The sequence below is a fragment of the Anomaloglossus baeobatrachus genome, chromosome 1, assembly GCF_048569485.1.
Source record: "Anomaloglossus baeobatrachus isolate aAnoBae1 chromosome 1, aAnoBae1.hap1, whole genome shotgun sequence".
NCBI classification, from domain to species: Eukaryota; Metazoa; Chordata; class Amphibia; order Anura; family Aromobatidae; genus Anomaloglossus; species Anomaloglossus baeobatrachus.
In genome coordinates this window covers 655,572,161-655,599,688 of record NC_134353.1, presented here as the reverse complement: position 1 = coordinate 655,599,688, position 27,528 = coordinate 655,572,161, and the positions used below count along the sequence as shown (strand labels likewise).

Sequence of the window (27,528 nt, the reverse complement as noted above, 5' to 3'; positions counted from 1 at the left end):
GGCCTCCATTGCACTCCTGCGCAGATGCGAGCAAAGTACTGTAATGCGCAGGCGCGAGAAAAGGTTACAGACTACAAGCAGGGCAGAACAAAATGCACCTGCGCAGGAGCCCAATGGAGGCCTCTGTGAATGACGTAGGTTGCGTCATGCACACGGTACTGGGCAAGAAGACTGCGAGCCCACAAGATGGAGGAGGCGCCGGACCGAGAGCAGCAACATCCATCGGACTTGACCGCCCCCGAGAGGACTATTATAAAGATGGTTTTTACGTTCTACAGATCAACCTGGGCACTTACAGGTGCGTCTCAATAAATTAGAATATCATCAAAAAGTTAATTTATTTCAGTAATTCAATACAAAAAGGGAAACGCATATTATATAGCGTCATTATAAACAGAGTGATCTATTTCTAGTGTTTATTTCTGTTAATGTTGATGATTATGGCTTACAGCCAATGAAAACCCAGAAGCCATTATCTCAGAAAATTAGAATATTATAGAAGAACAACTGAAAAAATGATATTAAACTCAGAAATGTTGGCTTACTGAAAACTATGTACAGTAAATGTCCTCAATACTTGGTTGGGGCTCCTTTTGCATGAATTACTGCATCAATGTGGCATGGCATGGAGGTAATCAGCCTGTGGCACTGCTGAGGTGTTATGGAAGCTCAGGTTGGTTTGATAGCAGCCTGCAGCTCGTCTGCATTGTTGGGTCTAGTGTCTCTCATTTTCCTCTTGACAATACCCCATAGATTCTCTATGGGGTTTAGATCAGGTGACTTTGCTGGCCAATCAAGCACAGTGATACTGTGGTTACTAAACCAGGTATTGGTACTTTTGGCAATGTGGACAGGTGCCAAGTCCTGCTGGAAAATGAAATTTCTATCTCCAAAAAGCTTGTCGGCAAAGGGTAGACTTTCGTCTTGATAAAATATGGTGGACCTACACCAACAGATGACATGGCTCCACAAGCCATCACTGATTGTGGAAACTTCACACTAGAACTGAAGGAGCTTGGATTGTGGCCTCTCCACTTTTCCTCCAGACCTTGATTTCCAAATGAAATGCAAAATTTACTTTCATCTGAAAACACCTTGGACCACTTAGCAACCGTCCAGTTCCTTTTTCTCCTTGGCCCAGGTAAGATGCTCCTGGTGTTGTCTATTGGTCATGAGTGGCTTGACACAAGGAATGGGACAAGTGTAGCCCATGTCCTAGATTTGTCTGTATGTGGTGGGTCTTGGAGCACTGACTCCAGCAGCAGTCCACTCCTTGTTAATCTCTCCCAAATGTTTGAATGGCATTTTCTTAACAATCCTATCAAGGTTGCGGTTATCCCGGTTTCTTGTGCACCTTTTTCTACCACACTTTTTCCTTCCACTCAACCTTTCATTAATGTGCTTGGATACAGCACACTGTGAACAGCCAGCTTCTTTACCAATGACCTTTTGTGGCTTACCCTCCTTGTGGAGTGTGTCAATGACTGCCTTCTGGACATCTGTCAAGTCAGCAGTCTTCCCCATGATTGTGTAGCCTACTGAACCAGACTAAGGGACCATTTTAAACATTTATGAAGCCTTTGCAGTTGTTTTGTGGTAATTATTCTAATTTTTTGAGATAATGAATTTGGGGTTTTCATTGGCTGTAAGCCATAATCATCAACATTAACAGAAATAAACATTTGAAATAGATCACTCTGTGTGTAATGACTCTCTATATAATATGTGTTTCCTTTTTTGTACTGAATTACTGAAATAAATTAATTTTTTGATGATATTCTAATTTATTGAGATGCACCTGCATATACAGCATTCTGGAATGCTATATATAAGAGCTTACTGGTGGTGGCCGCAGCTCGTAAGGGAAAAACCCTGGTGACAAGTTCCCTTTAACCCCTTAACGAGCCATGACGTACTGGGTACATCATGGATTGTGTGCAGTTAATCCCCGCCCCCTGCCGTGGGCAGGCGGCGGCGATCTGCGCAGATATCAGCTGTTTTCAACAGCTGACGTGTGCCTGCTAGTCGCAGGTGGAATCGCTTCCACCCGCAGCCATTAACCCCTTCCATCTCGCTGCCAAAATCTGGCAGCGAGATGTATATGCACGCCGCCATGACAGTGACTTACCCCGCCCCCATCGGAAGTCACGTGATCATGGTTGCCATGGTAACACAGGGTCATGTGATGGCGCATGTAGCTAACATGAGTCCCTTCCTCTCAATGCCGGAATACAGCCGGCATTTAAAGTAAAACACCAAATCTGCAGTTCTCAGCTGTGTAGCTGTGATCTGCAGATAAGGCAGAGCGATCGGATTGCTGATCACTATAGCCCCCTAGGGGGACTGGTAAAATAAAAAAAAGTTTAAAATTTTTTTTAAAAAAATTAAAAAAAAAAAAAAGTTCAAATCACCCCCCTTTCAACCCACTGAAAATTAAAGGGTTAAAAAAATAAAAAATATACACACATTTGGTATCGCCGCGTTCAGAAATGCCCGATCTATCAAAATATAAAATCAATTAATCTGATCAGCAAACGGTGTAGCGGCAAAAAAATTCCAAACACCAAAATTACGTTTTTGGTCGCCGCAAATTTTGCGCAAAATGCAATAACAGGCGATCAAAACATAGCATCTGCGCAAAAAATGGTACCGTTAAAAATGTCAGCTCGAGACGCAAAATATAAGCCATCATTGAGCCATAGATCCCGAAAAATGAGAACGCTATGGGTTTTGGAAAATGGCGCAAAACACGTGCCACTTTTTTTGGACAACCTTGTGAATTTTTTTTAACCCCTTAAATACAAGTAAACCTATTCATGCTTGGTGTCTACAAACGCGCACTGAACTCCGGCATCTCATAGATACATCAGTTTTGCCATATAGTGAACACGGTGAATAAAATATCCCAAAAACTATTGTACGATCACACTTTTTTTGCAATTTTTCCGCACTTGGAATTTTTTTGCCTTTCTTTGTCGCTCCTAATTGGGAGACCCAGACAATTGGGTGTATAGCTACTGCCTCCGGAGGCCACACAAAGCATTACACTTAAAAGTGTAAGGCCCCTCCCCTTCTGCCTATACACCCCCCGTGAGATCACGGGTTCCTCAGTTTTCAAGCTTTGTGCGAAGGAGGTCAGACATCCACGCATAGCTCCACTGTTTTAGTCAGCAGCAGCTGCTGACTATGTCGGTTGGAAGAAAAGAGAGCCCATACTTGGGCCCCCAGCATGCTCCCTTCTCACCCCACTTTGTGTCGGCGGTGTTTGTTAAGGTTGAGGTACCCAGTGCGGGTACAGAGGCTGGAGCCCACATGCTGCATCCTTCCCCATCCCCCTTTGGGCTCTGGGTGAAGTGGGATTTACCGGTCTCCAGGCACAGAGACCGTGCTCCGTCCACAGCCCCTGGGGAATCTGCTGGATATGGAGCGGAGTATCGTCAGGGACAGGGCCCTGCTACGCCAAGGTACTCTGTGTCCCCGTACAGACCGCGCACACACTGCAGCATTGCTGGGTGTGTTAGTGCGCCGGGGACAATAGCGCTGCTGCGCTTGTGCCACACTTCCACAGCTTGCTAAGGGAGTTAGTGTGTGGGGAACTGCCGCGCCGGCCCCTGCTGACAGTTTTTACTGCAACGCGGCTGGGACTTGTGGTGCGCCGGGGACTTCCGCGCTGGCCGTGCAGATTTGTCGGCCGCGCTTTTTACTAGAGTCCCCGGCTTTTGCGGCCTAGTTCCGTTTCGTTCCCGCCCCCAGGCCTGCCAGTCAGGGGAAGGGCGGGACGCTATACAGAAAGTCAGCGCCGAGGGCTGGAATCTGCTTTACATACTCCAGCCCTCACATTGAGCACAGTGGGAAGCCAGTTTCCCGCACTTTGTCTGAGGCACGCCCACGGTCCGCCCCTCTTCACAGAACGCCGGCAGCCATTCCTGTGTGCAGGCTGAGCTGGAAAGGGGAGACAAGTTCTGGGACACCCAGGCACGGGATTCTGGCGACTACACACCCGCTTTTAGCGGGCGGTAAGCGGCACCCTCCGGTGCTGACCCCACTAGTGAAAGTGTTCATTTGTATTTTTATGCTTGCATGCTATACATTGCACTAAACGGTCGCTGGTGATTCTTGGCTATATACCCTCCTGGATTGCTCTGTGGAGAATACAGCATGTCGTCCGCAAAAAAACAGGGGTGCCAAGGCACAGGCTTTTTATGCTGCTTGCACCGCTTGTGAGGCTGTTCTACCGGCAGGTTCCACTGACCCCCATTGTGTGCAGTGTTCGGTCCCTGTGCTCCCTGCTCGGCCAGGGCCTCTGCTGGAGGTGTCCCAGAGAGATCCACCTGTGAATACTGTCCAGGTGACGGGGACAGAGTTTGCAATTTTTGCGGATAGATTATCTGTGACTATGTCTCAGATTCTAGAAACTTTGCAGTCTAGACCAGTAACTCAGACCATGGGCACTGTTGATTCATTGCTCCCTGGCCCCCCTCAGTTGGAACAGCTCCGGGGGTGTCCCACGCATCCCAGGGTGATGGCTCTGACACGGACGACAGTCCCAGACAGCCTAAGAGAGCTCGCTATGAGCGGCCCTCTACATCATCTCACTGGTCAGGCTCTCAGCAGGAGGATTCTCTGTGTGATGAGCCGGAAATAGCTGATCAGGATTCTGATCCTGAGACCGCTCTCAATCTAGATACTCCTGATGGTGACGCCATAGTGAACAATCTTATCGCGTCCATCAATAAAATGTTGGATATTTCTCCCCCAGCTCCTCAAGTGGAGGAGTCAGCTTCACAGCAGGAGAAATTCCATTTCAGATTTCCCAAGCGTAAATTAAGTACTTTTCTGGACCATTCTGACTTTAGAGAGTCAGTCCAGAAACACCACGCTTATCCAGATAAGCGTTTCTCCAAACGGCTTAAGGATACACGTTATCCCTTTCCTCCTGACGTGGTCAAGAGCTGGACCCAGTGTCCCAAGGTGGATCCCCCTATCTCCAGGCTTGCGGCTAGATCCATAGTTGCAGTGGAGGATGGGGCTGCACTTAAAGATGCCACTGACAGACAGATGGAGCTCTGGTTGAAATCCATCTATGAGGCTATCGGCGCGTCGTTTGCTCCTGCATTCGCAGCCGTATGGGCACTCCAAGCTATTTCAGCTGGTCTTGCACAGATTGACACGGTCACACGTACATCTGTTCCGCAGGTGGCATCCTTAACCTCTCAAATGTCTGCATTTGCGTCTTACGCGATTAATGCTGTCCTGGACTCTACGAGCCGTACGGCAGTGGCATCTGCCAACTCCGTGGTTTTACGCAGAGCCTTGTGATTAAGGGAATGGAAAGCAGATTCTGCTTCCAAAAAAAAAAAAAATGTTTAACCAGTTTGCCATTTTCTGGTGACCGGCTGTTTGGTGAGCGCTTGGATGAAATCATTAAACAGTCCAAGGGTAAGGATTCATCCTTACCTCAGCCCAGACAAAACAAACCCCAACAGAGGAGGGGACAGTCGGGGTTTCGGTCCTTTCGAGGTTCGGGCAGGTCCCAATTCTCCTCGTCCAAAAGGACTCAAAAGGATCAGAGGAGTTCAGATTCTTGGCGGGCTCAGTCACGCCCAAAAAAGACAGCCGGAAGACCCGCTACCAAGGCGGCTTCCTCATGACTTCCGGCCTCCTCCCTCCGCATCCTCGGTCGGTGGCAGGCTCTCCCGCTTTGGCGACATTTGGCTGCCACAGGTCCAAGACCGTTGGGTGCGAGACATTCTGTCTCACGGGTACAGGATAGAGTTCAGTTCTCATCCTCCAACTCGATTCTTCAGAACGTCTCCGCCTCCCGACCGAGCCGATGCTCTCCTGCAGGCGGTGTGCACTCTAAAGGCGGAAGGAGTGGTGATCCCTGTTCCTCTTCAAGAGCAAAATCACGGTTTTTACTCCAATTTATTTGTGGTACCAAAAAAGGACGGGTCTTTCCGTCCCGTTCTGGACCTAAAACTTTTCTCAACAACCACGTGAGAACCAGACGGTTCCGGATGGAATCCCTCCGATCCGTCATCGCCGCAATGTCTCAAGGAGATTTCCTAGCATCGATAGACATCAACCCCACGGGTCTTCACCAAAGTCATGGCAGCTGTAGTTGCAGTCCTACACTCTCAGGGACACTCCGTGATCCCTTACTTAGACGATCTGCTGGTCAAGGCGCCTTCTCAAGAGGCATGCCAACACAGCCTGAACGTGGCGCTGGAGACCCTCCAGGGTTTCGGGTGGATCATCAACTTTTCCAAGTCGAATCTAACCCCGACCCAGTCGATAACATATCTTGGCATGGAGTTTCATACTCTCTCAGCGGTAGTGAAGCTTCCGCTTGTCAAATAGCGTTCATTGCAGACAGGGGTGCAATCTCTCCTTCAAGGTCAGTCACACCCCTTGAGACGCCTCATGCACTTCCTAGGGAAGATGGTGGCAGCAATAGAGGCAGTCCCTTTCGCGCAGTTTCATCTGCGTCCACTACAATGGGACATTCTCCGCCAATGGGACGGGAGGTCGAAGTCCCTCGACAGCAACGTCTCTCTCTCTCAGGCGGCCAAGGATTCTCTTCGATGGTGGCTGCTTCCCACCTCATTGTCGAAAGGGAAATCCTTCCTACCCCCATCCTGGGCGGTAGTGACGACAGATGCGAGTCTGTCAGGGTGGGGAGCAGTCTTTCTCCACCACAGGGCTCAAGGTACGTGGACTCAGCAAGAGTCCACTCTTCAGATCAACGTTCTGGAGATCAGAGCAGTGTATCTTGCCCTACAAGCCTTCCAGCAGTGGCTGGAAGGCAAGCAGATCCGTATTCAGTCGGACAACTCCACAGCGGTGGCATACATCAACCACCAAGGAGGAACTCGCAGTCGGCAAGCCTTCCAGGAAGTCCGGCGGATTCTGACGTGGGTGGAAGCCACGGCCTCCACCATATCCGCAGTTCACATCCCAGGCGTGGACAACTGGGAAGCAGACTTCCTCAGTCGCCAGGGTATGGACGCAGGGGAATGGTCTCTTCACCCGGACGTGTTTCAAGAGATCTGTCGCCGCTGGGGGATGCCGGACGTCGACCTAATGGCGTCTCGGCACAACAACAAGGTCCCAGTTTTCATGGCACGGTCTCACGATCACCTAGCTCTGGCGGCAGACGCCTTAGTTCAAGATTGGTCGCAGTTCCGTCTTCCTTATGTGTTTCCACCTCTGGCTCTGTTGCCCAGAGTGCTGCGCAAGATCAGGTCTGACTGCCGCCGCGCCATCCTCGTCGCTCCAGACTGGCCAAGGAGGTCGTGGTACCCGGATCTGTGGCACCTCGCGGTAGGCCAACCGTGGGCACTACCAGACCGACCAGACTTGCTGTCTCAAGGGCCGTTTTTCCATCAGAATTCTGCGGCCCTGAACCTGACTGTGTGGCCATTGAGTCCTGGATCCTAGCGGGTTCAGGATTGTCTCAAGAGGTCATTGCCACCATGAGACAGGCCAGAGAACCTACCTCCGCCAAGATATACCACAGGACGTGGAAAATATTCTTGTCTTGGTGCTCTGCTCAGGGAGTCTCTCCCTGGCCATTTAGTTTGCCTACTTTTCTTTCCTTCCTGCAATCCGGGTTGGAAAAAGGTTTGTCGCTCAGCTCCCTCAAGGGGCAAGTCTCAGCGCTATCTGTATTTTTTCAGAAGCGCCTAGCACGACTTCCTCAGGTACGCACGTTCCTGCAAGGGGTCTGTCATATCGTCCCTCCTTACAAGCGGCCGTTAGAGCCCTGGGATCGGAACAGGGTTCTAATTGTTCTTCAGAAGCCGCCTTTCGAGCCTATGAGGGATGTTTCCCTTTCTCGCCTTTCACAGAAAGTGGCCTTTCTAGTAGCGGTCACGTCTCTCCGGAGAGTGTCCGAGCTAGCAGCGCTGTCATGGAAATCTCCCTTCCTGGTGATTCACCAGGACAAGGTGGTTTTGCGCCCTATTCCGGAGTTTCTCCCTAAGGTGGTATCCCCGTTTCATCTTAATCAGGATATCTCCTTGCCTTCCTTGTGCCCTCATCCAGTTCATCAATGTGAAAAGGATTTGCATTTGTTGGATCTCGTGAGAGCGCTCAGGATCTACATTTCCCGCACGGCGCCCCTGCGCCGCTCGGATGCACTCTTTGTCCTTGTCGCTGGTCAGCGCAAAGGGTCGCAAGCTTCCAAATCCACCCTAGCTCGGTGGATCAAGGAACCAATTCTTGAAGCCTACCGTTCTGCTGGGCTTCCGGTTCCCTCAGGGCTGAAGGCCCATTCTACCAGAGCCGTGGGTGCGTCCTGGGCATTACGACACCAGGCTACGGCTCAGCAGGTGTGCCAGGCGGCTACCTGGTCGAGTCTGCACACTTTTACCAAACACTATCAAGTGCATACCTACGCTTCGGCGGACGCCAGCCTAGGTAGACAAGTCCTTCAGGCGGCGACGGCCCACCTGTAGGGTAGGGCTGTTTTTACGGTCCTATCACGAGGGGTTATTATACCCACCCAGGGACTGCTTTTGGACGTCCCAATTGTCTGGGTCTCCCAATTAGGAGCGACAAAGAAGAAGGGAATTTTGTTTACTTACCGTAAATTCCTTTTCTTCTAGCTCCAATTGGGAGACCCAGCACCCGCCCTGTTTGCTTAGGGATTTTTGTTTGTTCGGGTACACATGTTGTTCATGTTGAATGGTTTCGGTTCTCCGATGTTCCTTCGGATTGAATTTGTTCTTAAACCAGTTATTGGCTTTCCTCCTTCTTGCTTTGGCACTAAAACTGAGGAACCCGTGATCCCACGGGGGGTGTATAGGCAGAAGGGGAGGGGCCTTACACTTTTAAGTGTAATGCTTTGTGTGGCCTCCGGAGGCAGTAGCTATACACCCAATTGTCTGGGTCTCCCAATTGGAGCTAGAAGAAAAGGAATTTACGGTAAGTAAACAAAATTCCCTTCTTTTCCAGTACACTATATGGTAAAACTTATGGTTTCATTTAAAAGTACAACTCGTCCCGCAAAAAACAAGCCCTCATATGGCAAGATTGACGGAAAAAAAAAAAAGTTACGGCTCTCGGAAGAAAGAGAGGAAAAAAACAAAACCGAAAAACACAAAATGCCCGGGGGCTGAAGGGGTTAATCTTATTGTCTGCTCTTTCGCTTTACCGCATGTAGGAAACAATAAAGACCCTTCAGCTGGAGAAGGCAGTTTTGGAGAAGTCTGTTGCACATGTGACCAGTGAGCTTACAAAATGTCAAGGTGTCCTGCAAGAGCAAAAGGAAAGGGAGAAATTACTGGTGTGTTATCCAGACCTACAGCCACTGCCAGAATTTCAGAGTAAGTACCGAGAATATATGTTGGCTTTTCCTATAACAGATCTATGTCCCTCGGAGGAACCGTCCTGTCTTGTATCACACACAGAACATTGATATACGGTGGAGCTGCAGGGAAATGGAAGATGTACGGTACTGCCAGGTTTAGTAAAGCTGATCACTGGTGGTCTAAGAAGAACTTGGACCCCTCTAACAAGTAGGGATTGTTCAAAGGGGAGAACCTCTTTAATGTCTAGCAATTTTCATCTAATCTAATCTTCTTTAAATTAATTACACCAAATAAAGCACCAGGGTAATGTGACCCTTGCCCAGTGAGATTGCGGTTACAACACTGCATGATAGATTCCATACAGATACGAGTGAGACACTGGGCAACTACTCTGTTACTGCACATTAAAAAGCAGATAGACCTGTTTAGAAGCGTTTAATAGGGAATATTGTTTAGAAATTCATACCAAATAATAAAGCAAACCTGTTGACACGTTTTAGATATGGAAGTAGTGGTATGGCCGTATAGGTTCTTGTCTCCCAATAATAGGGATACTTTGTATGTAGAGATACAGTGTGCCAGTCATGAAAAATCTAGCATAGAAGCAATATGTAATTGAACTCGGGGCCTTTCCATGTACTTGGAAGAATAACAGAATAAGTGCGCAGATTCACATCAAGTGCGCTTGCACATACCAACCTTGGCTATGGGTGCAAGTCTTCAGTCAGCCACTAGTCCAAGATGGCGCAGATCAGCATGTGTTTAACCCCTTTGCTCTCTATGGGATTTCTACAAGACTGACTGTTTCAGGATCATGCAGCAGACTATCAAACCACTGAGGTCAACTATATTTCTTGTTTAATTTGGTATGATCAGACCATGTTCCTGTACAGTCAGACACGGCCATTACACAGCACATAGCAGGGGCACATTCACAAGATTATCTCAGCACAGGAACATTCTTTTTAACACATCCAAATGTGGAATTTAAAGGGAACCTGTCACCAGATTTGGCGACTGTAAACTGCGCCACCACCAGTAAGGTATTATATACAGCATTCCAGAATACTGTATATAAGAGCCTAGGCCGCGCTGTATAGCGTAAAAAAACACGTTTATAATACTCACCTAGGGGGCGGTCTGGTCCAATGGGTGTCGCTGCTCTCTGGTCTGGCGCCTCCTCTCCCCAGTCTGGTGCTTCCTCTCTGCTGAGATCTCCGTACTTCTTCTTCCCAGCCCATTGTGGATGACGCGTCTACATCATCCACACAAGATGACATTGTGTCCTGCACAGGCAAACTTGGATCTGCCCTGCTGAGGGCTGATCCAAGTACTGTAATGCGGTTAAAGACCGCCCACGCATGTGTACTATAATACTTTGCTCTGTCCTGAGCAGGGCAGATCAAAGTGCGCCTGCGCAGGACCTGAGTACTGTCTAGTGTGCAGGAAGTAGGACGCCTCAGAAGGAGGACGGCAATCGCTGGAGAGAAAAGGCGCTAGACTGGAGAGCAGCAACACCCATCGGACCGGACTGCCGCCCTATGTGAGTATTATAAAAGTGTTTTTTAGCGTTCTACACAGCGGCCTTGGCTCTTATATACAGCATTCTGGAAGAGCTCAGTGGTGGTGGCTGCAGGTTATAGTCGCCAAATCTGGTGTGACAGGTTCCCTTTAACATTATTCCAATATTTCGTAATTAAAGTGTACTTTGCTTGTTGGACAATCCCTTTAAACATTCGTTTCTAGGTTTAATGTTCCTTTAATACAGAATTATAGCTGTGTAATGTAGGCCGTCTGTAGTTCTAGTGGGTTCAGAATATCTTGAATTTCAAGTTTCCACAACAATACACATTGCTTTAGTGAAATGAAGACATTTATGGAAGTTTGTGAAGACTATTTATTATATGGTATGCTGCCCAACCAGTCCGATGTCTGTCTGTCCTGATTGTACTTGTCTGATAATGTGGTGTGTGCACCAATCTAAATGAAGCTGTGCGGTTTGGCTACATTTACACCTGCTATTTTTGTCTCATTTTGGTACATTTTTAACTAGAATATTGCGACAAAAAAAATAATGTATCAAAATTTGACACATTATATGGGTTGTCCAATACATAGTTTTATAATAAAATGGGAGCATGTGGAGAATAAGGACAAAAAGGACAAATACTCAACTACCAGAACCCCTTCGTCCACTACACCGTTGCCAGTATCCCCCTTGTGTCGGGGCACATCCTGAGACCACTGCAGCCAACTAGTAGTCAGTAATTGGCTGCAGCCCCCACTATAGATTTAAGGCTGGAAAACAATATGTCCTCCTGGGTAGGCAGCAGGGCAGTGAAAAGGAGACTGGCCAGCAGATGAGTATGTATTTTTGTTTTCTTTTTAATACCCTCTTGGGATCATTGTTAATGGAAAAAATGTAGAGGGAAACCCTCTTAAAGGAAATCTGTTAACAGCTCTTTGCTTCCATATCTACATGATGTAGGGGCAGATCAATTACTGGGCTAATTTCTGCAGTTTTGATAAAACCACTATTTTATCTGCTGCAGATCTACTAGTTCTATGAATGCTGAGCTGTTTAATCCCGCCCACACCACTGATTGGCAGCTTTCTGCCTATGCATGATTAGTGTTGGAGGGAGGGTTATACAAAGCTCATAAATATGGAGGATTACATGCCAGGAAGTTTACTAGTTCTCTAGTGATACTTTCCTGCTTGTAAAACAATTATTTTATCACAATTAAAACAAACAGCCCGGTAAGTGACACATTGCTGACATCAGGGTCTCTGTCTCTACATAATTCTGCTCTCACATAAAGTGGAAAACAGCTGATGGCAGATTCCTTTAAATAGTCAGAAAATCATTACCGCACATGTAGCATTAGGGCTCATGCACACTACTCCGTTATGGTTTTGTACAACCTGTAAAATTTCTAGAGTTATAATACAGCACTAATAGATTTTGGTGCAATCTGTGTCTTTGTATACCTCACATTTACAAAAAATCGTGACATGCGTCATCAAGCGTTGTATTCTGCAGCTGAAGCAACTCCCTAATGCTGCTTTCACACTACGTTTTTTTTAACATGCGTCATGAACGTTTTGTTTTTTTTTTGCTGTAAAAGCAGATCCTGCTTTTACAGCAAAAAGACGCATGCAAACGCATGTGTTATTTTGCAGGATCCTGTCACTTTAAGTTTATGGGCGGGCATTGGAGTTATGTGATCGGGAGTCAGTGGAACTGAACGTGACAGACTGGGAACCGGCTTCTGACAGCTGCAGAGGCTCATAACCAAGGTAAACATCGGGTAACTTGCTTGGATACACGATATTTACGTTGGTTACCAGCATCCGCAGGTGCTAGGAGCCGGGCTGCCTGCTCCCTGCACATGTAACCAATGTAAACATCGGGTAACTAAGAGAAGTGCTTTGCTTGGTTACCCGATATTTATCTTGGTTACGAGTGTCCGCAGCTCTCAGGCAGGGGAGAGAGAGGAGAGGGAGGGGGAGAGAGGGACTGATCACCCGAGGCTGGTTTCTGGGCATGCTCAGTAGAGCAAGCAGGATCCTGTCTATCAGCATGCCAGCGTTCACATGCGTTTGTATGCAGTATAGTCAGGATCCAGCAATTTGCAGTATTTGGACGCAGCTCAAAAACGCTACAAGTAGCGTTTTTGAAAAAGTTAAAAAACTGCAAGTCGCTGGATCCTCACTATAACGCACGCAAACGCAGGTGAACGCATGTTGACGCGAGTCCATTGCAAATGCATTGAAATGAAAACGCATTTGCACTGGATCCGTTTTTGCGTTAAAAAAACGTTCATGACGGATGTTAAAAAAACGTAGTGTGAAAGCAGCCTAACTCTGTACTTTCCTCTGTCATCACCCATGAAGACTACTAATGTTAAATCAGCTATTGAAAATCCTGAAAGCTCTGTTTTACTATTTCAAACGCACATCAAATCTGAGAAATTGGTTGGATCCAGATTTCCCATCTTTGACCAGCTTTAGCGCATAATTGTTATCTCTTCTGTCCTCTATGCTTCATTTTTGTCACATGGAGTGTTGCACAAACCTAACCGACTGTCATGACGGCGTCATTCTCTGTTCACATTCCAGATTGTGACCCTGTGCCCCATTGTTTCTCTGGTGTTTGGGATCAACGCCGGCAGACTTCGGCATCGACCTGCTGCGTGCTGATTATTAGGCAGGCTAGTTAATGTCCTACCTATCTATGCCAGCTTTAGGTTTTGATGTGTTGGTCTGTGAGTTTTGGTGTCCCAGACTTTCCAGTGAAAGTGTTGCTTTTTGCTTGGTGCGGTTGTGGAGTTTACCCCTGTTGTCTTGTTGCTTCTTTCCTGCTCTTGTTTTCCTCCCAATCCCTTATTGTGTTATACATCTGTGTGTGCGTACGGAATGACAGAGTTTTGGTTTCTCCTGTTTGTCTTATCTGTTTCTCCTGTCCCGTCTCTCCCTGGGGGACAGAGTATCAGATCAGGACTGGCCTGGAGCAGGGCCAGGAAGGAGGCTCAGGCCTCTCCACCATCAGGAGTATCACTGAATTTAGGGATAGCTTAGAGCCCCCTAGCTTGAGAGTCATCGTAGGAGCCCTGGTTTCCTGCGATCCCATAGTCATTGTGACAATTTTTCCAAGTAGGGCTGGTCTGGAGATAATTCATGGCAGATGCAGACATAAGTACAACGCTGTTCCTGTATCGTCATTCTGCATTTGCTTCTGTAACCCTGAATATACAGGGGAAGAATTGTTACAGCAACAGTTTTCTTTCCTGTATGCTGCAAGTAACCTACAGTGGATTTTTTTTTTAAGTCATGCCATTTCCAACTCATAAATATTTCTGCCCATATGATGTTTTTCAGTGTAAATTTTTCTACACATAACTATTGGAAACAATATAAGGCTGTGTGCACACGATGCGTTTTTTACCGCGGAAACGCTGCGTTTTGAACCGCAGCGTTTCAGTGGCAAATTGCATGCGTTCAGCTTTCCCAGCAAAGTGTATGGGAAAGCTGAAAAATCAGTGCACATGCTGCGTTTCTTTCCGCAGCGTTTTGGATGCCAAAAATCGGTGCGGAAAGAAAAGCAGCATGTCACTTCTTTTGTGCGTTGTGGCTGCGTTCTCTCCCCCATTGAAATCAATGATGTGGGGTCAGAACGCAGCCACAACGCATGGACCTGCTTTTTTGTTGCGGTCCGCGGCCTTTGTCGGCACGCCAGAACGCAGGCATTTACCTGGAAGTGAGGTCAAGAGGCTTCCTGTTGACCTCACTTCCTGGCAAAGCCCCCGGTGTCCCCAAAGTGCCCGCCCCGACCCCCGACCCCCCTCCCGAAAATCCAACATGGCCGCGCGCACAGTAGCGCATCGGCCGCCCTGCTCCTATGATTTCTGTCGCATGTGCAATAACACATGCGACAGAAAACTGTTCCCCAGGCCCTGCCCGTTCACCCCAATTCCCCCCGGTGTCATACATACCTGTCCGGTCGCAGCGCTGATCCCCCGCGGCCCCCTCCTCCTTCACAGTGCACGCTGGCCGGTCACATGAGCAGAGCAGCTGACAGCCAGCACAGTGTTCAGTGTGAGCTGTGCTGGCTGCTCGCACTCTGCAGCTGTGACCCGGGGAGAGTGGGTGCAGATTTTTGCACCCACTCTCCTCAAATGGAGGGTCTGCCCTCCTAGAAAATGGGGGATACGTTTCCTGAACGTGCCCCCATATTCTAGAAGGTCCAGAGGCGACGTGGGACATCCATATGGATTTCTGCGGACCCATTTTTTTTTATTAAATTGGAGAACAAGGGAATGATTTGGGGAGTGTTTTTTCTAATAAAACATTTTTTGTTGTCTTTTTTTGCTTTTGTTTACTGTCAATTAGTTATGTCGGGTGTCTGATAGACGCCGTGACATCACTAATTGCTGGGCTTGATGCCAGGTGACATTACACATCTGGTATCAACCCCATTTATTACCCCGTTAGCCAACGCACCAGGGCGCGGGATGAGTTGGGGCGAAGCGCCAGGATTGGCGCATCTAATGGATGCGCCACTTCTGGGGCGGCTGCGGCCTGCTATTTTTAGGCTGGGAAGAGTCCAATAACCATGGCTCTTCCCACCCTGAGAATACCAGACCCCAGCTGTCAGCTTCACCTTGGCTGGTGATCTAATTTGGGGGGACCCCACGTTATTTTTTTTTTTATTCTTTATTTATAAATAAAAAAAAAAACATGGGGAGCCCTCCAAATTGATCACCAGACAAGATGAAGCTGCCAGCTGTGGTTTGCAGGCTACAGCTGTCTGCTTTACCCTGACTGGCTATCAAAAATAGGGGGGACCCCACGCCATTTTTTTCATTTTTTTTTTTTTTTTTTTTTTATTGGATAAATACTAAGCTAGGCACCCTTTAGTGTCACATGAAAGGTACTAAAGGTGCCAGCTTAGAATATGCAGGCGGGGGTAGGACGTTCTATATATTTGACATCCCTTCATCCATTGACGCTTTTTAGGCTGTGTGTCCACAATCAGGGTTTGCAGCGTTATGGGCGCTGAGTGTTTTCCCTGCGTCCATAACGCTGCGTTGTGCAGTAGAAGCACAGTGGAAGGATTTTTGGAGATCCCATGCCCACTGTGCTTCTTTTCTCCGCAGCATAAACTGACCGGTAGCGTGGCTTCCCGAGCCTCAGCATGTCAATTTATGCTGCGGAGACGAGAGTGTTCTCTGCAGGTAGCATAGAGCTCCACAGCAGCCTGAACCCAAATCGTGGGCATGGGCAGCTGCAGGAAGGCTGGCACTGTGTACTAGACGCCGTGTCGCTGGATCATGGCCACATAGCCTTAGGCCCCTTTCACACGTCAGTGATTCTGGGACGTTTGTGCTTTTTTTTAAACGTACCAGGATCACTGACATACGCAGACCCATTATAATGAATGGGTCTGCTCACACGTCAGTGATTTTTCACTGCACGTGTCTCCATGCGGCGTACCCGCGTGTGCGTGATTGCCGCACGGAGACATGTCCATTTTTTTCTGGCATCACTGATGACCCACGGACCACGCAGTGGTGTGATCCGTGAAACACGTGCCAGAAAAAAACGTGCTTTTAAAATAAAAAACATTTTAACTCACCCGACTCCAGCGATGTCCTCTGCAGCCCGTCCTCCCTGTTCCTTCTGTGCCGGCTCATTATTGTCGCGCATATTCATGATGCACGACACAGCCGACCCGGAAGCAGCTGCTGCGGGGGTCAGCGCCGGCCGGATGCTGCACCGCGGGAGCGATCAGCACCATGGAGAGCGGGAGCGGGTGCAGGTGAGTTAATCTCTAAGTGCAATCACGGGCCACGGAGAACGGAGCCCGGATTGCACTTAGACAACCCACGTGTGCCGTGATTCACGGCACACGGAGGGACATGTGCGTGTTTTACACGCCAGTGAAAAACGTCAGTGTTTTTCACTGACATGTGAAGCGGGCCTAAAAGTGAGAATATTGTTGCTACAGCAACATTTTGGGTGAAGTAGCTGTGGATTCAAAATGCTTAATATACTCCTGAATAAAATCCTTGATGGGTACAGATTCCAAAATGGGGTCACTTGTGGGGGTTTTCTGACGTATAGGTACCTAAGGGGCTTGGTGCGCGAAGTTTATTTCAACTTTTCCAAAATTCAAATGGTGCTCCTTCCATTCCAAGCCCTCCCATTTATCCAAACAGAATGTGGAGAAGGAAATGACATCACAGGTTTTTTTTTCCAAAGGTCTGTGTTCAACCAACTTTATTATCACTGACAAGTCTTAAAAAACGCACCTAAAAAAACGCATGAAAAACGCATGAAAAACGCATGAAAAACGCATGAAAAACGCATGCGTTTTCGATGCGTTGTTTCTCAAAAAGCATTGTTTACAATTCTCCCCTCTGCCAGAGGGTGCGTTTTTTTCCGCGCGGAAAAAAAAGCAACGTGTGCACATACCCTAAAACTATGTTCACACATTGCCTTTTTCCTATGTTTCTGCCAAGAAAATACTCAGCGTTTTACAGTACCAGCAAACTGCATGAGATTCCTAAACCCTCATACATATGTTGTCTACTTCTTCCTTACAGATTTGAAGCAGTTTTAAATCTGCAACAGGTCAAAGCATTTTTGCAGCGTTTTTCGCCCATTCAAATGAATAGGGGGGAAAATACATATAAACACATTAAAAACATGGCCAAAACATTCAGATTTCAGGTAGCATTTTTCCTACCAACACTTCAGTATTTGCAGCAATTTTTTCTGATGGAAATGTTGAATATGTGCACATACTGTAAAAGTATTGATTTGAATGAGAGGCCGGTGTGCAGTACCTAGCCGCAGCCGCTATCCGTTCACTGAGCGGCACCAGAATGGAGCATTTCCCGCCCCTGCTGCCGCCGCCAGCACTGTGACAGCTGATCGGCAGAGGTGCCGAGTGCCGTACCCCAGGCAGATCAGACGTTGATGACCTATCCTAGGGGGTACTTTGCACGTTGCGACATCGCTACTGCGATATCGTCGGGGTCAAATCGAAAGTGACGCACATCCGGCGGCGGTAACAATGTCGCAACGTGTAAAGCCTAGATGTGCCGATAAACTATCGCAAAAGCGTCGTAAATCGGCGATCTGTGTAGCGTCGGACATTTCCATAATGTCGCACCAATAGGAGATACGATGTTGTTCCTCGTTCCTGCGGCAGCACGCATCGCTGTGTGTGAAGCCGCAGGAGCGAGGAACATCTCCTTACCTGCCCCACCGGCAATGCGGAAGGAGGGGGTGGGCGGGATTTTTACGTCCCGCTCATCTCCGCCCCTCCGCTTCTATTGGCCGCCTGCCGTGTGACGCCGCACGACCCGCCCCCTTAGGAAGGAAGCGGGTCGCCGGCCAGAGCGATGTCGCAGGGCAGATAAGTGCAAGTGAAGCGATCACAAGATATCGCAGCTGCGACGGGGGCGGGTACTATCGCGCTCGGCATCGCTATCATCGGCTAGCGATGTCGCAGCGTGCAAAGTACCCCTAAGAGTAGGCTATCAATGTAAAGGTAGTGGACAACTGCTTTAAGCTTCCATTACACAATAAATACAAAGTATATATTGTCCCACATTGTAGGCTCTGGGGACATCACTGAAGATATGGAGAAACAACTTCAAGCTAACAGCATCCGTATAAGCATTCTGGAGGAGGAAAATTCCAAACTACGAGTAACCCTGTACAAACTGGGAGAGCGAGGCAAACAAGGGCCACTGAAGGTAATTAAGAAAGGGGAAAACCCATACTGTACAATCCCTGTATACTTAGTTTATGTGAACTTAAAAGAGATACATTTAACAATCTTCCTTTTATTGCTAAAAGGGAACCTATCACCAGATACATGTCATCTGATCCACAAGTAGCATGAATCACTCACTGACTGCAGCCATGCAGGATTTATTCTGAAATATAGCTTTCTTACCACGTCATTCAAATCCTCTTCATACATAGCACACAAGCCCCAGCAGCTTTATAAGTCTGGGAATTATCCCCCATGTATGAACAGGTTTTAATAGAGCTATAATAAAGATATTTACCAGTCAACCTAAATGCGTATTCCCATCTTTTATAAACAATCTATTACACATGGAGCAATGCTCTAAGGGTCAGTATGTTTTTAGGGGTCAGATCACAGTGATCAGGAAGTTAAGATGGGAAATCCCCTCTAATTTATTATATTAATGTACCAGCTGCTGCACCCAGGAGAGGAATGAATGCAGAGGGTACAGAGCCATGCACATGCACAGCCACCTCTCCACTCATTCTTTTCATGGATGTGGGGGGGCAGCTGCATCACAAGAGGAGTCTGGGATCCCAGTCTTCACCTGGTTCTGGGATCCGCACTCATCATAGATGTATGGTATATCTTAATGTATATATTGCTTATTACAACAATAATAATATTAGGACTACGTCCTTAGGGGTACTTCACACACAGCGAGATCGCAAGCGAGATCGCTGCTGAGTCCCGGTTTTTGTGACGCACCAGTGACCTCATTAGCGATCTTGCTGTGCGTGACACTGAGCAGCGATCTGGCCCCTGCTGTGAAATCGCTGCTTGTTACACACAGTGCTGGTTCATTTTTTTTGGACGTTGCTCTCTCGCTCTGAAGCACACATCGCTGTGTTTGATAGCGAGAGAGCAACGATCTGAATGTGCAGGAAGCAGGGAGCCGGCGTCTGGCAGCCTGCGGTAAGCTGTAACCAAGGTAAGTATCGGGTAACCAAGCAAAGCACTTTGCTTGGTTACCCGATATTTACCTTGGTTACTAGCATACCGCCGCTCTCAGGCTGCCAGTGCCGGCTCCCTGCACACGTAGCCGGAGTACACATCGGGTAAATAAGAGAAGCGGTTTGCTTATTAACCCGATGTGTACTCTGGCTAGGAGTGCAGGGAGCCAGCGCTAAGCGGTGTGCGCTGGTAACCAAGGTAAATATCGGGTAACCAAGCGAAGTGCTTTGCTTGGTTACCCGCTATTTACCTTAGTTACCAAGCGCAGCATCGCTTCCACGCGTCGCTGCTGGCTGGGGGCTGGTCACTGGTCGCTGGTGAGATCTGCCTGACTGACAGCTCACCAGCGACCATGTAGCGACGCACCAGCGATGGTCAGTCATCCATATAACTGACATATAAATAAATAAACATTTGAAAACCAAAGAGTAATTTTTCATTGTGTTCTAATCCATCTTTCCACACACATGCGCAACAGCAGCAGTCATTTATCCTCATATCATGCAGATTGCTTTTAGTTTCGCCACCCACACCTCTGGTGATGATATTACATACTTTGCATACTTTATGAAACAAATGCTGTTACCTGTTTGTTATATTGTAGGTAATTCCTCAGACTCAGCTCTGGACTCTTCCTACCACAGTTGAGCCTTTTTCTCCTGAATCCCAATTACAAAGCAGCAGGAGAAGTAGTGCAACAAAGTGAGTGTTTTTTCACCTGACCTCCTGGAAGTGTCTTATAGAAGTATTCATTCAGTATGTTGGTCGAACACTCGCTTGCCAGGTGACTACTACTCCCAGCTACTCCATACCCAAGCACATGTGACTAGACCCAGCATGCATTTGTGTTTTCAATGAGGATAGGTGACTCCAACAAGGCTGACCATTCCTATCATGGTTGTGACCTTACCATACACATTACATGGGCTGCTATTCCTATCAACAATGATACGTTCAGCCAAAGGTAATCTTTGGTATAAAGGTCCTCTTTAAGGTGTATAGACACAAGAGCATCGGAAGCGATATGATAATAACCCTCTTCTTCGAGTTTGAGCCAAGGGTCATGCGACTGTGATCCGATCTTGCGTACAGATTACAGCTGTGGAGAAGGAGGGAGCACTTTTTCCCCATCTCCTCCGCGGCCTATCTCTGCTTACATCGCACTGCACTCTGATGACATGCGAGTGCAATGCGATGTTTCACATGCACCCATAAATGTGTATTGGTGCGTGTGAACCGAGACTCGCTACCAAACAGAGTATGCTGTAATTCATTTCTCATACCGATATGTCATGAGAAATCAATCACAGATGGACACTGCCCCATAGTTTTGCACTGGTGATAGTGCAATTCAATGTTTTATCGGATTGCACTCGTCTGTGCAAAACGCAAGTGGATCCAAGGCCTTAAAGAGGATGTTTCACCAAATCTTGGGAGGGAGCTTGTATGAATGAATGAATGAATGAATGATGAATGAATATTTGTAGATCGTTCATACCCCTTCATTTTTTTTGTGGTCATCACAACCGCTCGATCTACACTAATTTTCCTGTCCACATAATAGATGTGATCAATTTCAGAAGAGCTTTTGTTATCTGATCACTAGACGATCATTGCCTAATGTAGAAGGCCCTTAAGCCTGTAAGTAGCACAATATTAATTCCTGTAAGCTCCGTCTCATGGACTATAATGTATACTATAAAGATTAGTAGCGTTTTCAGTTGCAGCCTTCACTGTGCAGTTGGCCATGTCACCTGTCACTTTTTACCTACATACCATTTTTTTGTGACCTCACTTCACACTTTGCACTGTCCGTTTTTACTATGGTTTACTAGGTGGATTGTTGTAGTGTTTGCTTACTATGTCCCATAAGATAAAACCCCACAATGATGCAATAGTTTTCTAAAATGTAACTTGGCTCGTAATCCTATTTAGAATTTGTGAATTTGGAGATTTTTTTTCAACGATTAACTTTTTTGTGCGTTTTTAATTTTTGCATTTTTTTCTGTTACATTTATTTTCTTTAGAGCTCCTAGTCCCAAACTAAACATGGTGACCCTTCCAAAGGACACAATGAAATCTCCAAATATTGATCAACCAGAAAGAAAAGGATCACAGCATTCTCTAAACCTTGTCACGTTCCTAGCCGAGAACTCGCCCATCGCAGCTTATGCACGTGTCAGACAAATGAAGGGGAGAAACCGAACCCCTAGTTCAGATCGTAAATGACTAAAATACAAGCCCACAAATGGATCCCTGGGATTCTAGCCACGCTGGAGTAACCGGACTCTGATGTCGGTGGCCGGTGATCTGATGGAAATCTGAAGAAATTGAACATTTGTACATACGTGTCTTGAATGTAAAAAGGAAAGCAGTCTTGTGGTAGAATGCAGGATTATTGAGAGTTTTGATGTTTTTTCATATAAACCAGAATTACATGTGTGTTTGGAATTACAAGCTTTCTGCTTCAAATCTAAGTGGTACTTCTCACATAACGAGATCGCTAGCGAGATCGCTGCTGAGTCACGGTTTTTGTGACGCAGCAGTGACCTCATTAGCGATCTCGCTGTGTGTGACACTGAGCAGCGATCTGGCCCTTGCTGTGAAATCGCTGCTCGTTGCACAAAGTGCTGGTTCATTTTTTGGACATTGCTCTCCCGCTCTGAAGCACACATCGCTGTGTTTGACAGCGAGAGAGCAACGATCTGAATGTGCAGGGAGCCGCTGTCTGGCAGCCTGCGGTAAGCTGTAACCAAGGTAAATATCAGGTAACCAAGCGAAGCCCTTTGCTTGGTTACCCACTATTTACCTTGGTGACTAGCGTCCGCCGCTCTCACGCTGCCAGTGCCTGCTCCCTGCACACGTAGCCGGAGTACACATTGGGTAAATAAGCAAAGCTGTTTGCTTATTAACCCGATGTGTACTCTGGCTAGGAGTGCAGGGAGCCAGCGCTAAGCGGTGTGCGCTGGTAACCAAGGTAAATATCGGGTAACCAAGCGCTTGGTTACCCGATATTTACCTTAGTTACCAAGCGCAGCATCGCTGCCACGCGTCGCTGCTGGCTGGGGGCTGGTCACTGGTGAGATCTGCCTGATTAACAGCTCACCAGCGACCATGTAGCGATGCACCAGTGATCCTGACCAGGTCAGATCGCTGGTGGGATCGCTGGAGCGTCGCTAAAGTGTGACGGTACCCTAAGTTCCCTGCCCCAGTCTTATCATCACCCTCTGGGGTCTTAACCTGTTATCAGCGCCGAGTTCAGTTTTCTGCAGTGTGTGACCTGCCAGCTGCTCTAGTGTTTCATGGAGGAGCTGGAGATCACACTTCAATACAAGTCTATAAGAGCCTCATTCTTGCCCTCATAGAGTTGCATTGAGCGCTTGTGATGTTACTTCTGACTTCCGGACAGTCAGAAGTTGCACAAGATGGCGCCACGGGATAGGAGCAATGCCATATTAAGCATAAAAATACCAGCAGGTGAGTGTAAGACTGGGGACAGGGGACCTAAATTTAGAGCACCACTTCCAGTGGTGCTTTAATACCTAAGCTTGGAGATGTATGGCAATACTCACCCTCCCTAGGTCCAGTAATCCATTGCTGCCGGTGCTCTAATTTTTGTTGACAAGTTGCTGAAGTCATGATTACAGTGCAAATAACTGCTGCAGCCAATCAAGAGATCAGCAATTTATACCATCTACATCAGACTGAAGCACCGATGGAGATGTGTCTCTTGCACTGTAGAGGGTGAGTATTTCCATCATCTTCATCTTCAAGCCTATGGATACATAAACAATATTCTCAGATGTCCCCAAGTGTGTGCATATTTTTAAAGGGGTCATTTTTTCCTTTGTATAACAGAGATTTTCAGTGCTAACAATCATAGTTTGTCCGATGGCTCCAACATTATCTTTCCTCTAATAAATGATCTTCAAAGCTGATTTATGACTAATTTAAAGTTTAACTGTATGGGTTTTACCAGATGCCCTGACATTGCAAAACATTTTTTTACAGGTGAAACACACGTGTATCACCTGTAAAACAACAAAGTCAATGAGCACATTAAATAACTGCAGCAGTTTTTAGTAAAGTCTGTCTTTGTAGCTGCATGGCCCACTACAGCAACGTGTGAACACAGCCGAGTGCAAATTATAAACAGTCAATATGCGGTTTGCAGATCATTAGCAGTTCATTAATGGGAACCGGTTATCAGGGTTTTAAACCTCAAGCTAATGCCATCTATCTAAGGGCACTGTAGTGCTGAATACATTCATATCTTTAATTTTTAGAAATCTTGGTTGACATTTTAGAGAATTGTATTCCTGAGTCATTAAAGAAATGAGCCTGCTGCCTCTCTTCTCTATTCCCCACCCACTGCTTGCCTCCTATCAGTGATTGACAGGTCATTCTTCTTTCAGTGACGTGCCTCTCACCTGAGAGCTAGTGCAAGTGCCATCATTCCCCGGGGCTGTCCATGCCAGTAAGGTTCAAATGAAGAAAACTGTCAAAATCTGACACGATATGCATAATTTGCAGATATTGCCAGAACACCGATGGTCTTCACTCCTAATGCTCACTCCTGTTCCCAGTATACTAGTGAAGAGGATTCAGTAACTAGTGCAATCTGCAAAATATGTAGATCGACACTGACCATTTTTGTCATCATGACCTTACTGTACATGCACCACCATGAAGAATGAAGACCATCTTGGGTGGAATAGGCAGGTCACTGAAAGAATAGTGATAGGATTCACGCAGTGGGTGCGGATTACGGAAGAGAGGCAGCAGAGTTGTTAGTGCAGCGCCTGCCCACTGGACTTGCTGCTCATTTGCATAACAATTCAATAATATATTTCTCTAAAACATAAACCCAGATTTGCAAAGTGAAAGTATGGATGCAATACATTGCCTTTACATGGCATCAGTTTGGGGTATAAAAGCCCTGATGACAAGCTCTCATTAATAAAGGAAAGTGTGGTCAGGACAAACCTCAGTCAGATGATCAGAGTACGGTTCTTTTTTACTGGCCATCTGTGACAGTCACCGGTCAGCTGAAACTCACTATTAAGCCAAGTCCTTTTGGCTACTCCTCTCTCATTGTTGTGCGATTTTACTAGATTCTGGCACAGAAAGCCCTGACTGGGCAGATTTCCCTGCACTTGTTTGATTTTCTATCTGTAAAGCTGGATTTAGGCAATTGAGTAATCAGAAGCTTGATATGTAATAGAATTACTAAAACTGAGACGGCACTATCTGTGTGTTCCCACAGCACATTATCAGGGACTATATTCGTGGTAAGGCAATAATCAATGAGCCTTGTAAAGGTTTATCATGTACGCCAAGGATGACTATCACAAAGTAATGTAATATGCAGAAAACCACAAGATAGGTAATGATGAAAATAACATTTCATTGAGTTTTCTACTTGTTATGAGAGAATCGAAAACAGGAGAAAGACGAGTAGAATTGCTTCAAAAAATATGTATTTTATTTTTGTTATTATCTTGATTGATATTATATCAAAAGCAGGTAAGAAAAATACATATATAAATATGTTATAGAGTCAAAAGTAAGGAAATGAGGCCAAGAGGAGAGGTGTTAAAAGGGCACAGACATAACCAGCAAGATTCCTAAAAGAGTATTATCAAAGAACACGTTAATGTCACATAAGAATTAAATCAGCAAGAATAAACAAAAATGCTGACTGCACCATTCCTGCGTGCTATTTACACAGGTACCATATTTATATATCATGAAAACGATGCAACAAAGTCTCATGAGAGAGAGATCATAAAACAGTGCACAAGTCAAGGCACAGACATAAACAACACCATATACAAATAATGCTTAAAAATAGCTCAACACAGATGTATAAAAAGATTGCGGGGTGTCAAAAGGGTCTGTATTGGCCAGTTATTGTCAACTACCATATTTGTCACAAAGAACATGTGACGCCTATATGTACACCTATCTCATGAGGTATATAACACATGTGTGCGTATAATAGCTGTGAATAGGGTCCTGCACATACAAGGTCCCTTATTGCCAACCATCTATCAGTACCCAAAATCAAAGTTATTCAAGGTTTTAAGGCAAAGGGAACACAAGAGTGGCAGGAACCCCATATATATCACAAATTGCAATCTACATATATAAGCAAATCACATAAGACATATAACGCAAATATGTGCACCTATCTCATAAGGCATGTAATATATATGTGTATATAGTGGTTGTAGGTAGGGTCCTGCACATACAAAGTCCCTCAATGCCAACCATCTATCAATGATCTAGGTCAAGATAATTCAGAGTTAACATGATGTTAAGGCAGAGGGAACACAAGAATGGCAGGAGCCTCATACATACCACCACGTGCAGACCGCGTGTATAAATAAAGGTCAGGCAGGTTTGTCAGGTGAGGAAGGGTTAAATCCCCTGAGTAACTCAGGGGATTTAACCCTTCCTCACCTGACAAACCTGCCTGACCTTTATTTATCATGTTAACATCACATCATGTGCACATATTTGCGTTATATGTCTTATGTGATTTGCTTATATATGTAGATTGCAATTTGTGATATATATGGGGTTCCTGCCACTCTTGTGTTCCCTTTGCCTTAAAACCTTGAATAACTTTGATTTTGGGTACTGATAGATGGTTGGCAATAAGGGACCTTGTATGTGCAGGACCCTATTCACAGCTATTATACGCACACATGTGTTATATACCTCATGAGATAGGTGTACATATAGGCGTCACATGTTCTTTGTGACAAATATGGTAGTTGACAATAACTGGCCAATACAGACCCTTTTGACACCCCGCAATCTTTTTATACATCTGTGTTGAGCTATTTTTAAGCATTATTTGTATATGGTGTTGTTTATGTCTGTGCCTTGACTTGTGCACTGTTTTATGATCTCTCTCTCATGAGACTTTGTTGCATCGTTTTCATGATATATAAATATGGTACCTGTGTAAATAGCACGCAGGAATGGTGCAGTCAGCATTTTTGTTTATTCTTGCTGATTTAATTCTTATGTGACATTAACGTGTTCTTTGATAATACTCTTTTAGGAATCTTGCTGGTTATGTCTGTGCCCTTTTAACACCTCTCCTCTTGGCCTCATTTCCTTACTTTTGACTCTATAACATATTTATATATGTATTTTTCTTACCTGCTTTTGATATAATATCAATCAAGATAATAACAAAAATAAAATACATATTTTTTGAAGCAATTCTACTCGTCTTTCTCCTGTTTTCGATTCTAGATGTGAGTAGCTCTGGCACACTATACAGCGTCCCGATTGTGGGATAGCTGTTGTGTGTCTTTAAAATATTGTTGGACTTCATGTATCTAACTTGTTATGAGAGAAATAGCTTGTAAAGTCTAGTTTCACCTATAGCTTTGTGTGCAAAGCCTTAAGCGGGCTTTACACGCTACGATATATCTAACGAGATGTCGGCGAGGTCACGTCGTAAGTGACGCACATCCGGCCTCGTTAGTGATATCATAGCGTGTGACAGCTATGAACGAGCAGAAATACTCACCTTCTCGTTTATCGTTGACACGTCGCTCATTTTCTAAAAAATCGAACGTCCTGTTGTTCATTGTTCCCGGGGCAGCACACATCGCTCCCTGTGACACCCCGGGAACGATGAACACAGCTTACCTGCGTCCCGCCAGCAATGCTGAAGGAAGGAGGTGGGCGGGATAATTACGTCCCGCTCATCTCCACCCCTCCGCTTCTATTGGCCGGCCGTTGTGTGACGTCGCTGTGACGCCGAACATCCATCCCCCTTCAGGAAGTGGATGTTCGCCGACAAAAGCTAGGTCGTTTGGAAGGTAAGTACGTGTGACGGGGGGTTACAAAATTGTGCAACACGGGCAAGAAATTGCCTGTGCCGCACAAACGATGGGGGCGGGTGCA

General features: G+C 46.3%; 1 protein-coding gene across 1 annotated transcript in view; it reads left to right on the top strand.

Moving 5' to 3' along the window:
• Nucleotides 1–22,488, top strand: part of CCDC157 (coiled-coil domain containing 157) — an 89,935-nt gene extending 67,447 nt beyond the window's left edge. Inside the window, exons 8-11 of the mRNA XM_075341516.1 lie at nucleotides 9,167–9,329; nucleotides 18,444–18,583; nucleotides 20,201–20,298; nucleotides 21,624–22,488. Of these exons, the coding sequence (XP_075197631.1) occupies nucleotides 9,167–9,329; nucleotides 18,444–18,583; nucleotides 20,201–20,298; nucleotides 21,624–21,825 (603 nt within the window). The 3' untranslated portion in view covers nucleotides 21,826–22,488. The remainder of the gene's footprint in view (nucleotides 1–9,166; nucleotides 9,330–18,443; nucleotides 18,584–20,200; nucleotides 20,299–21,623) is intronic.
• Nucleotides 22,489–27,528: the final 5,040 nt, after the last annotated feature.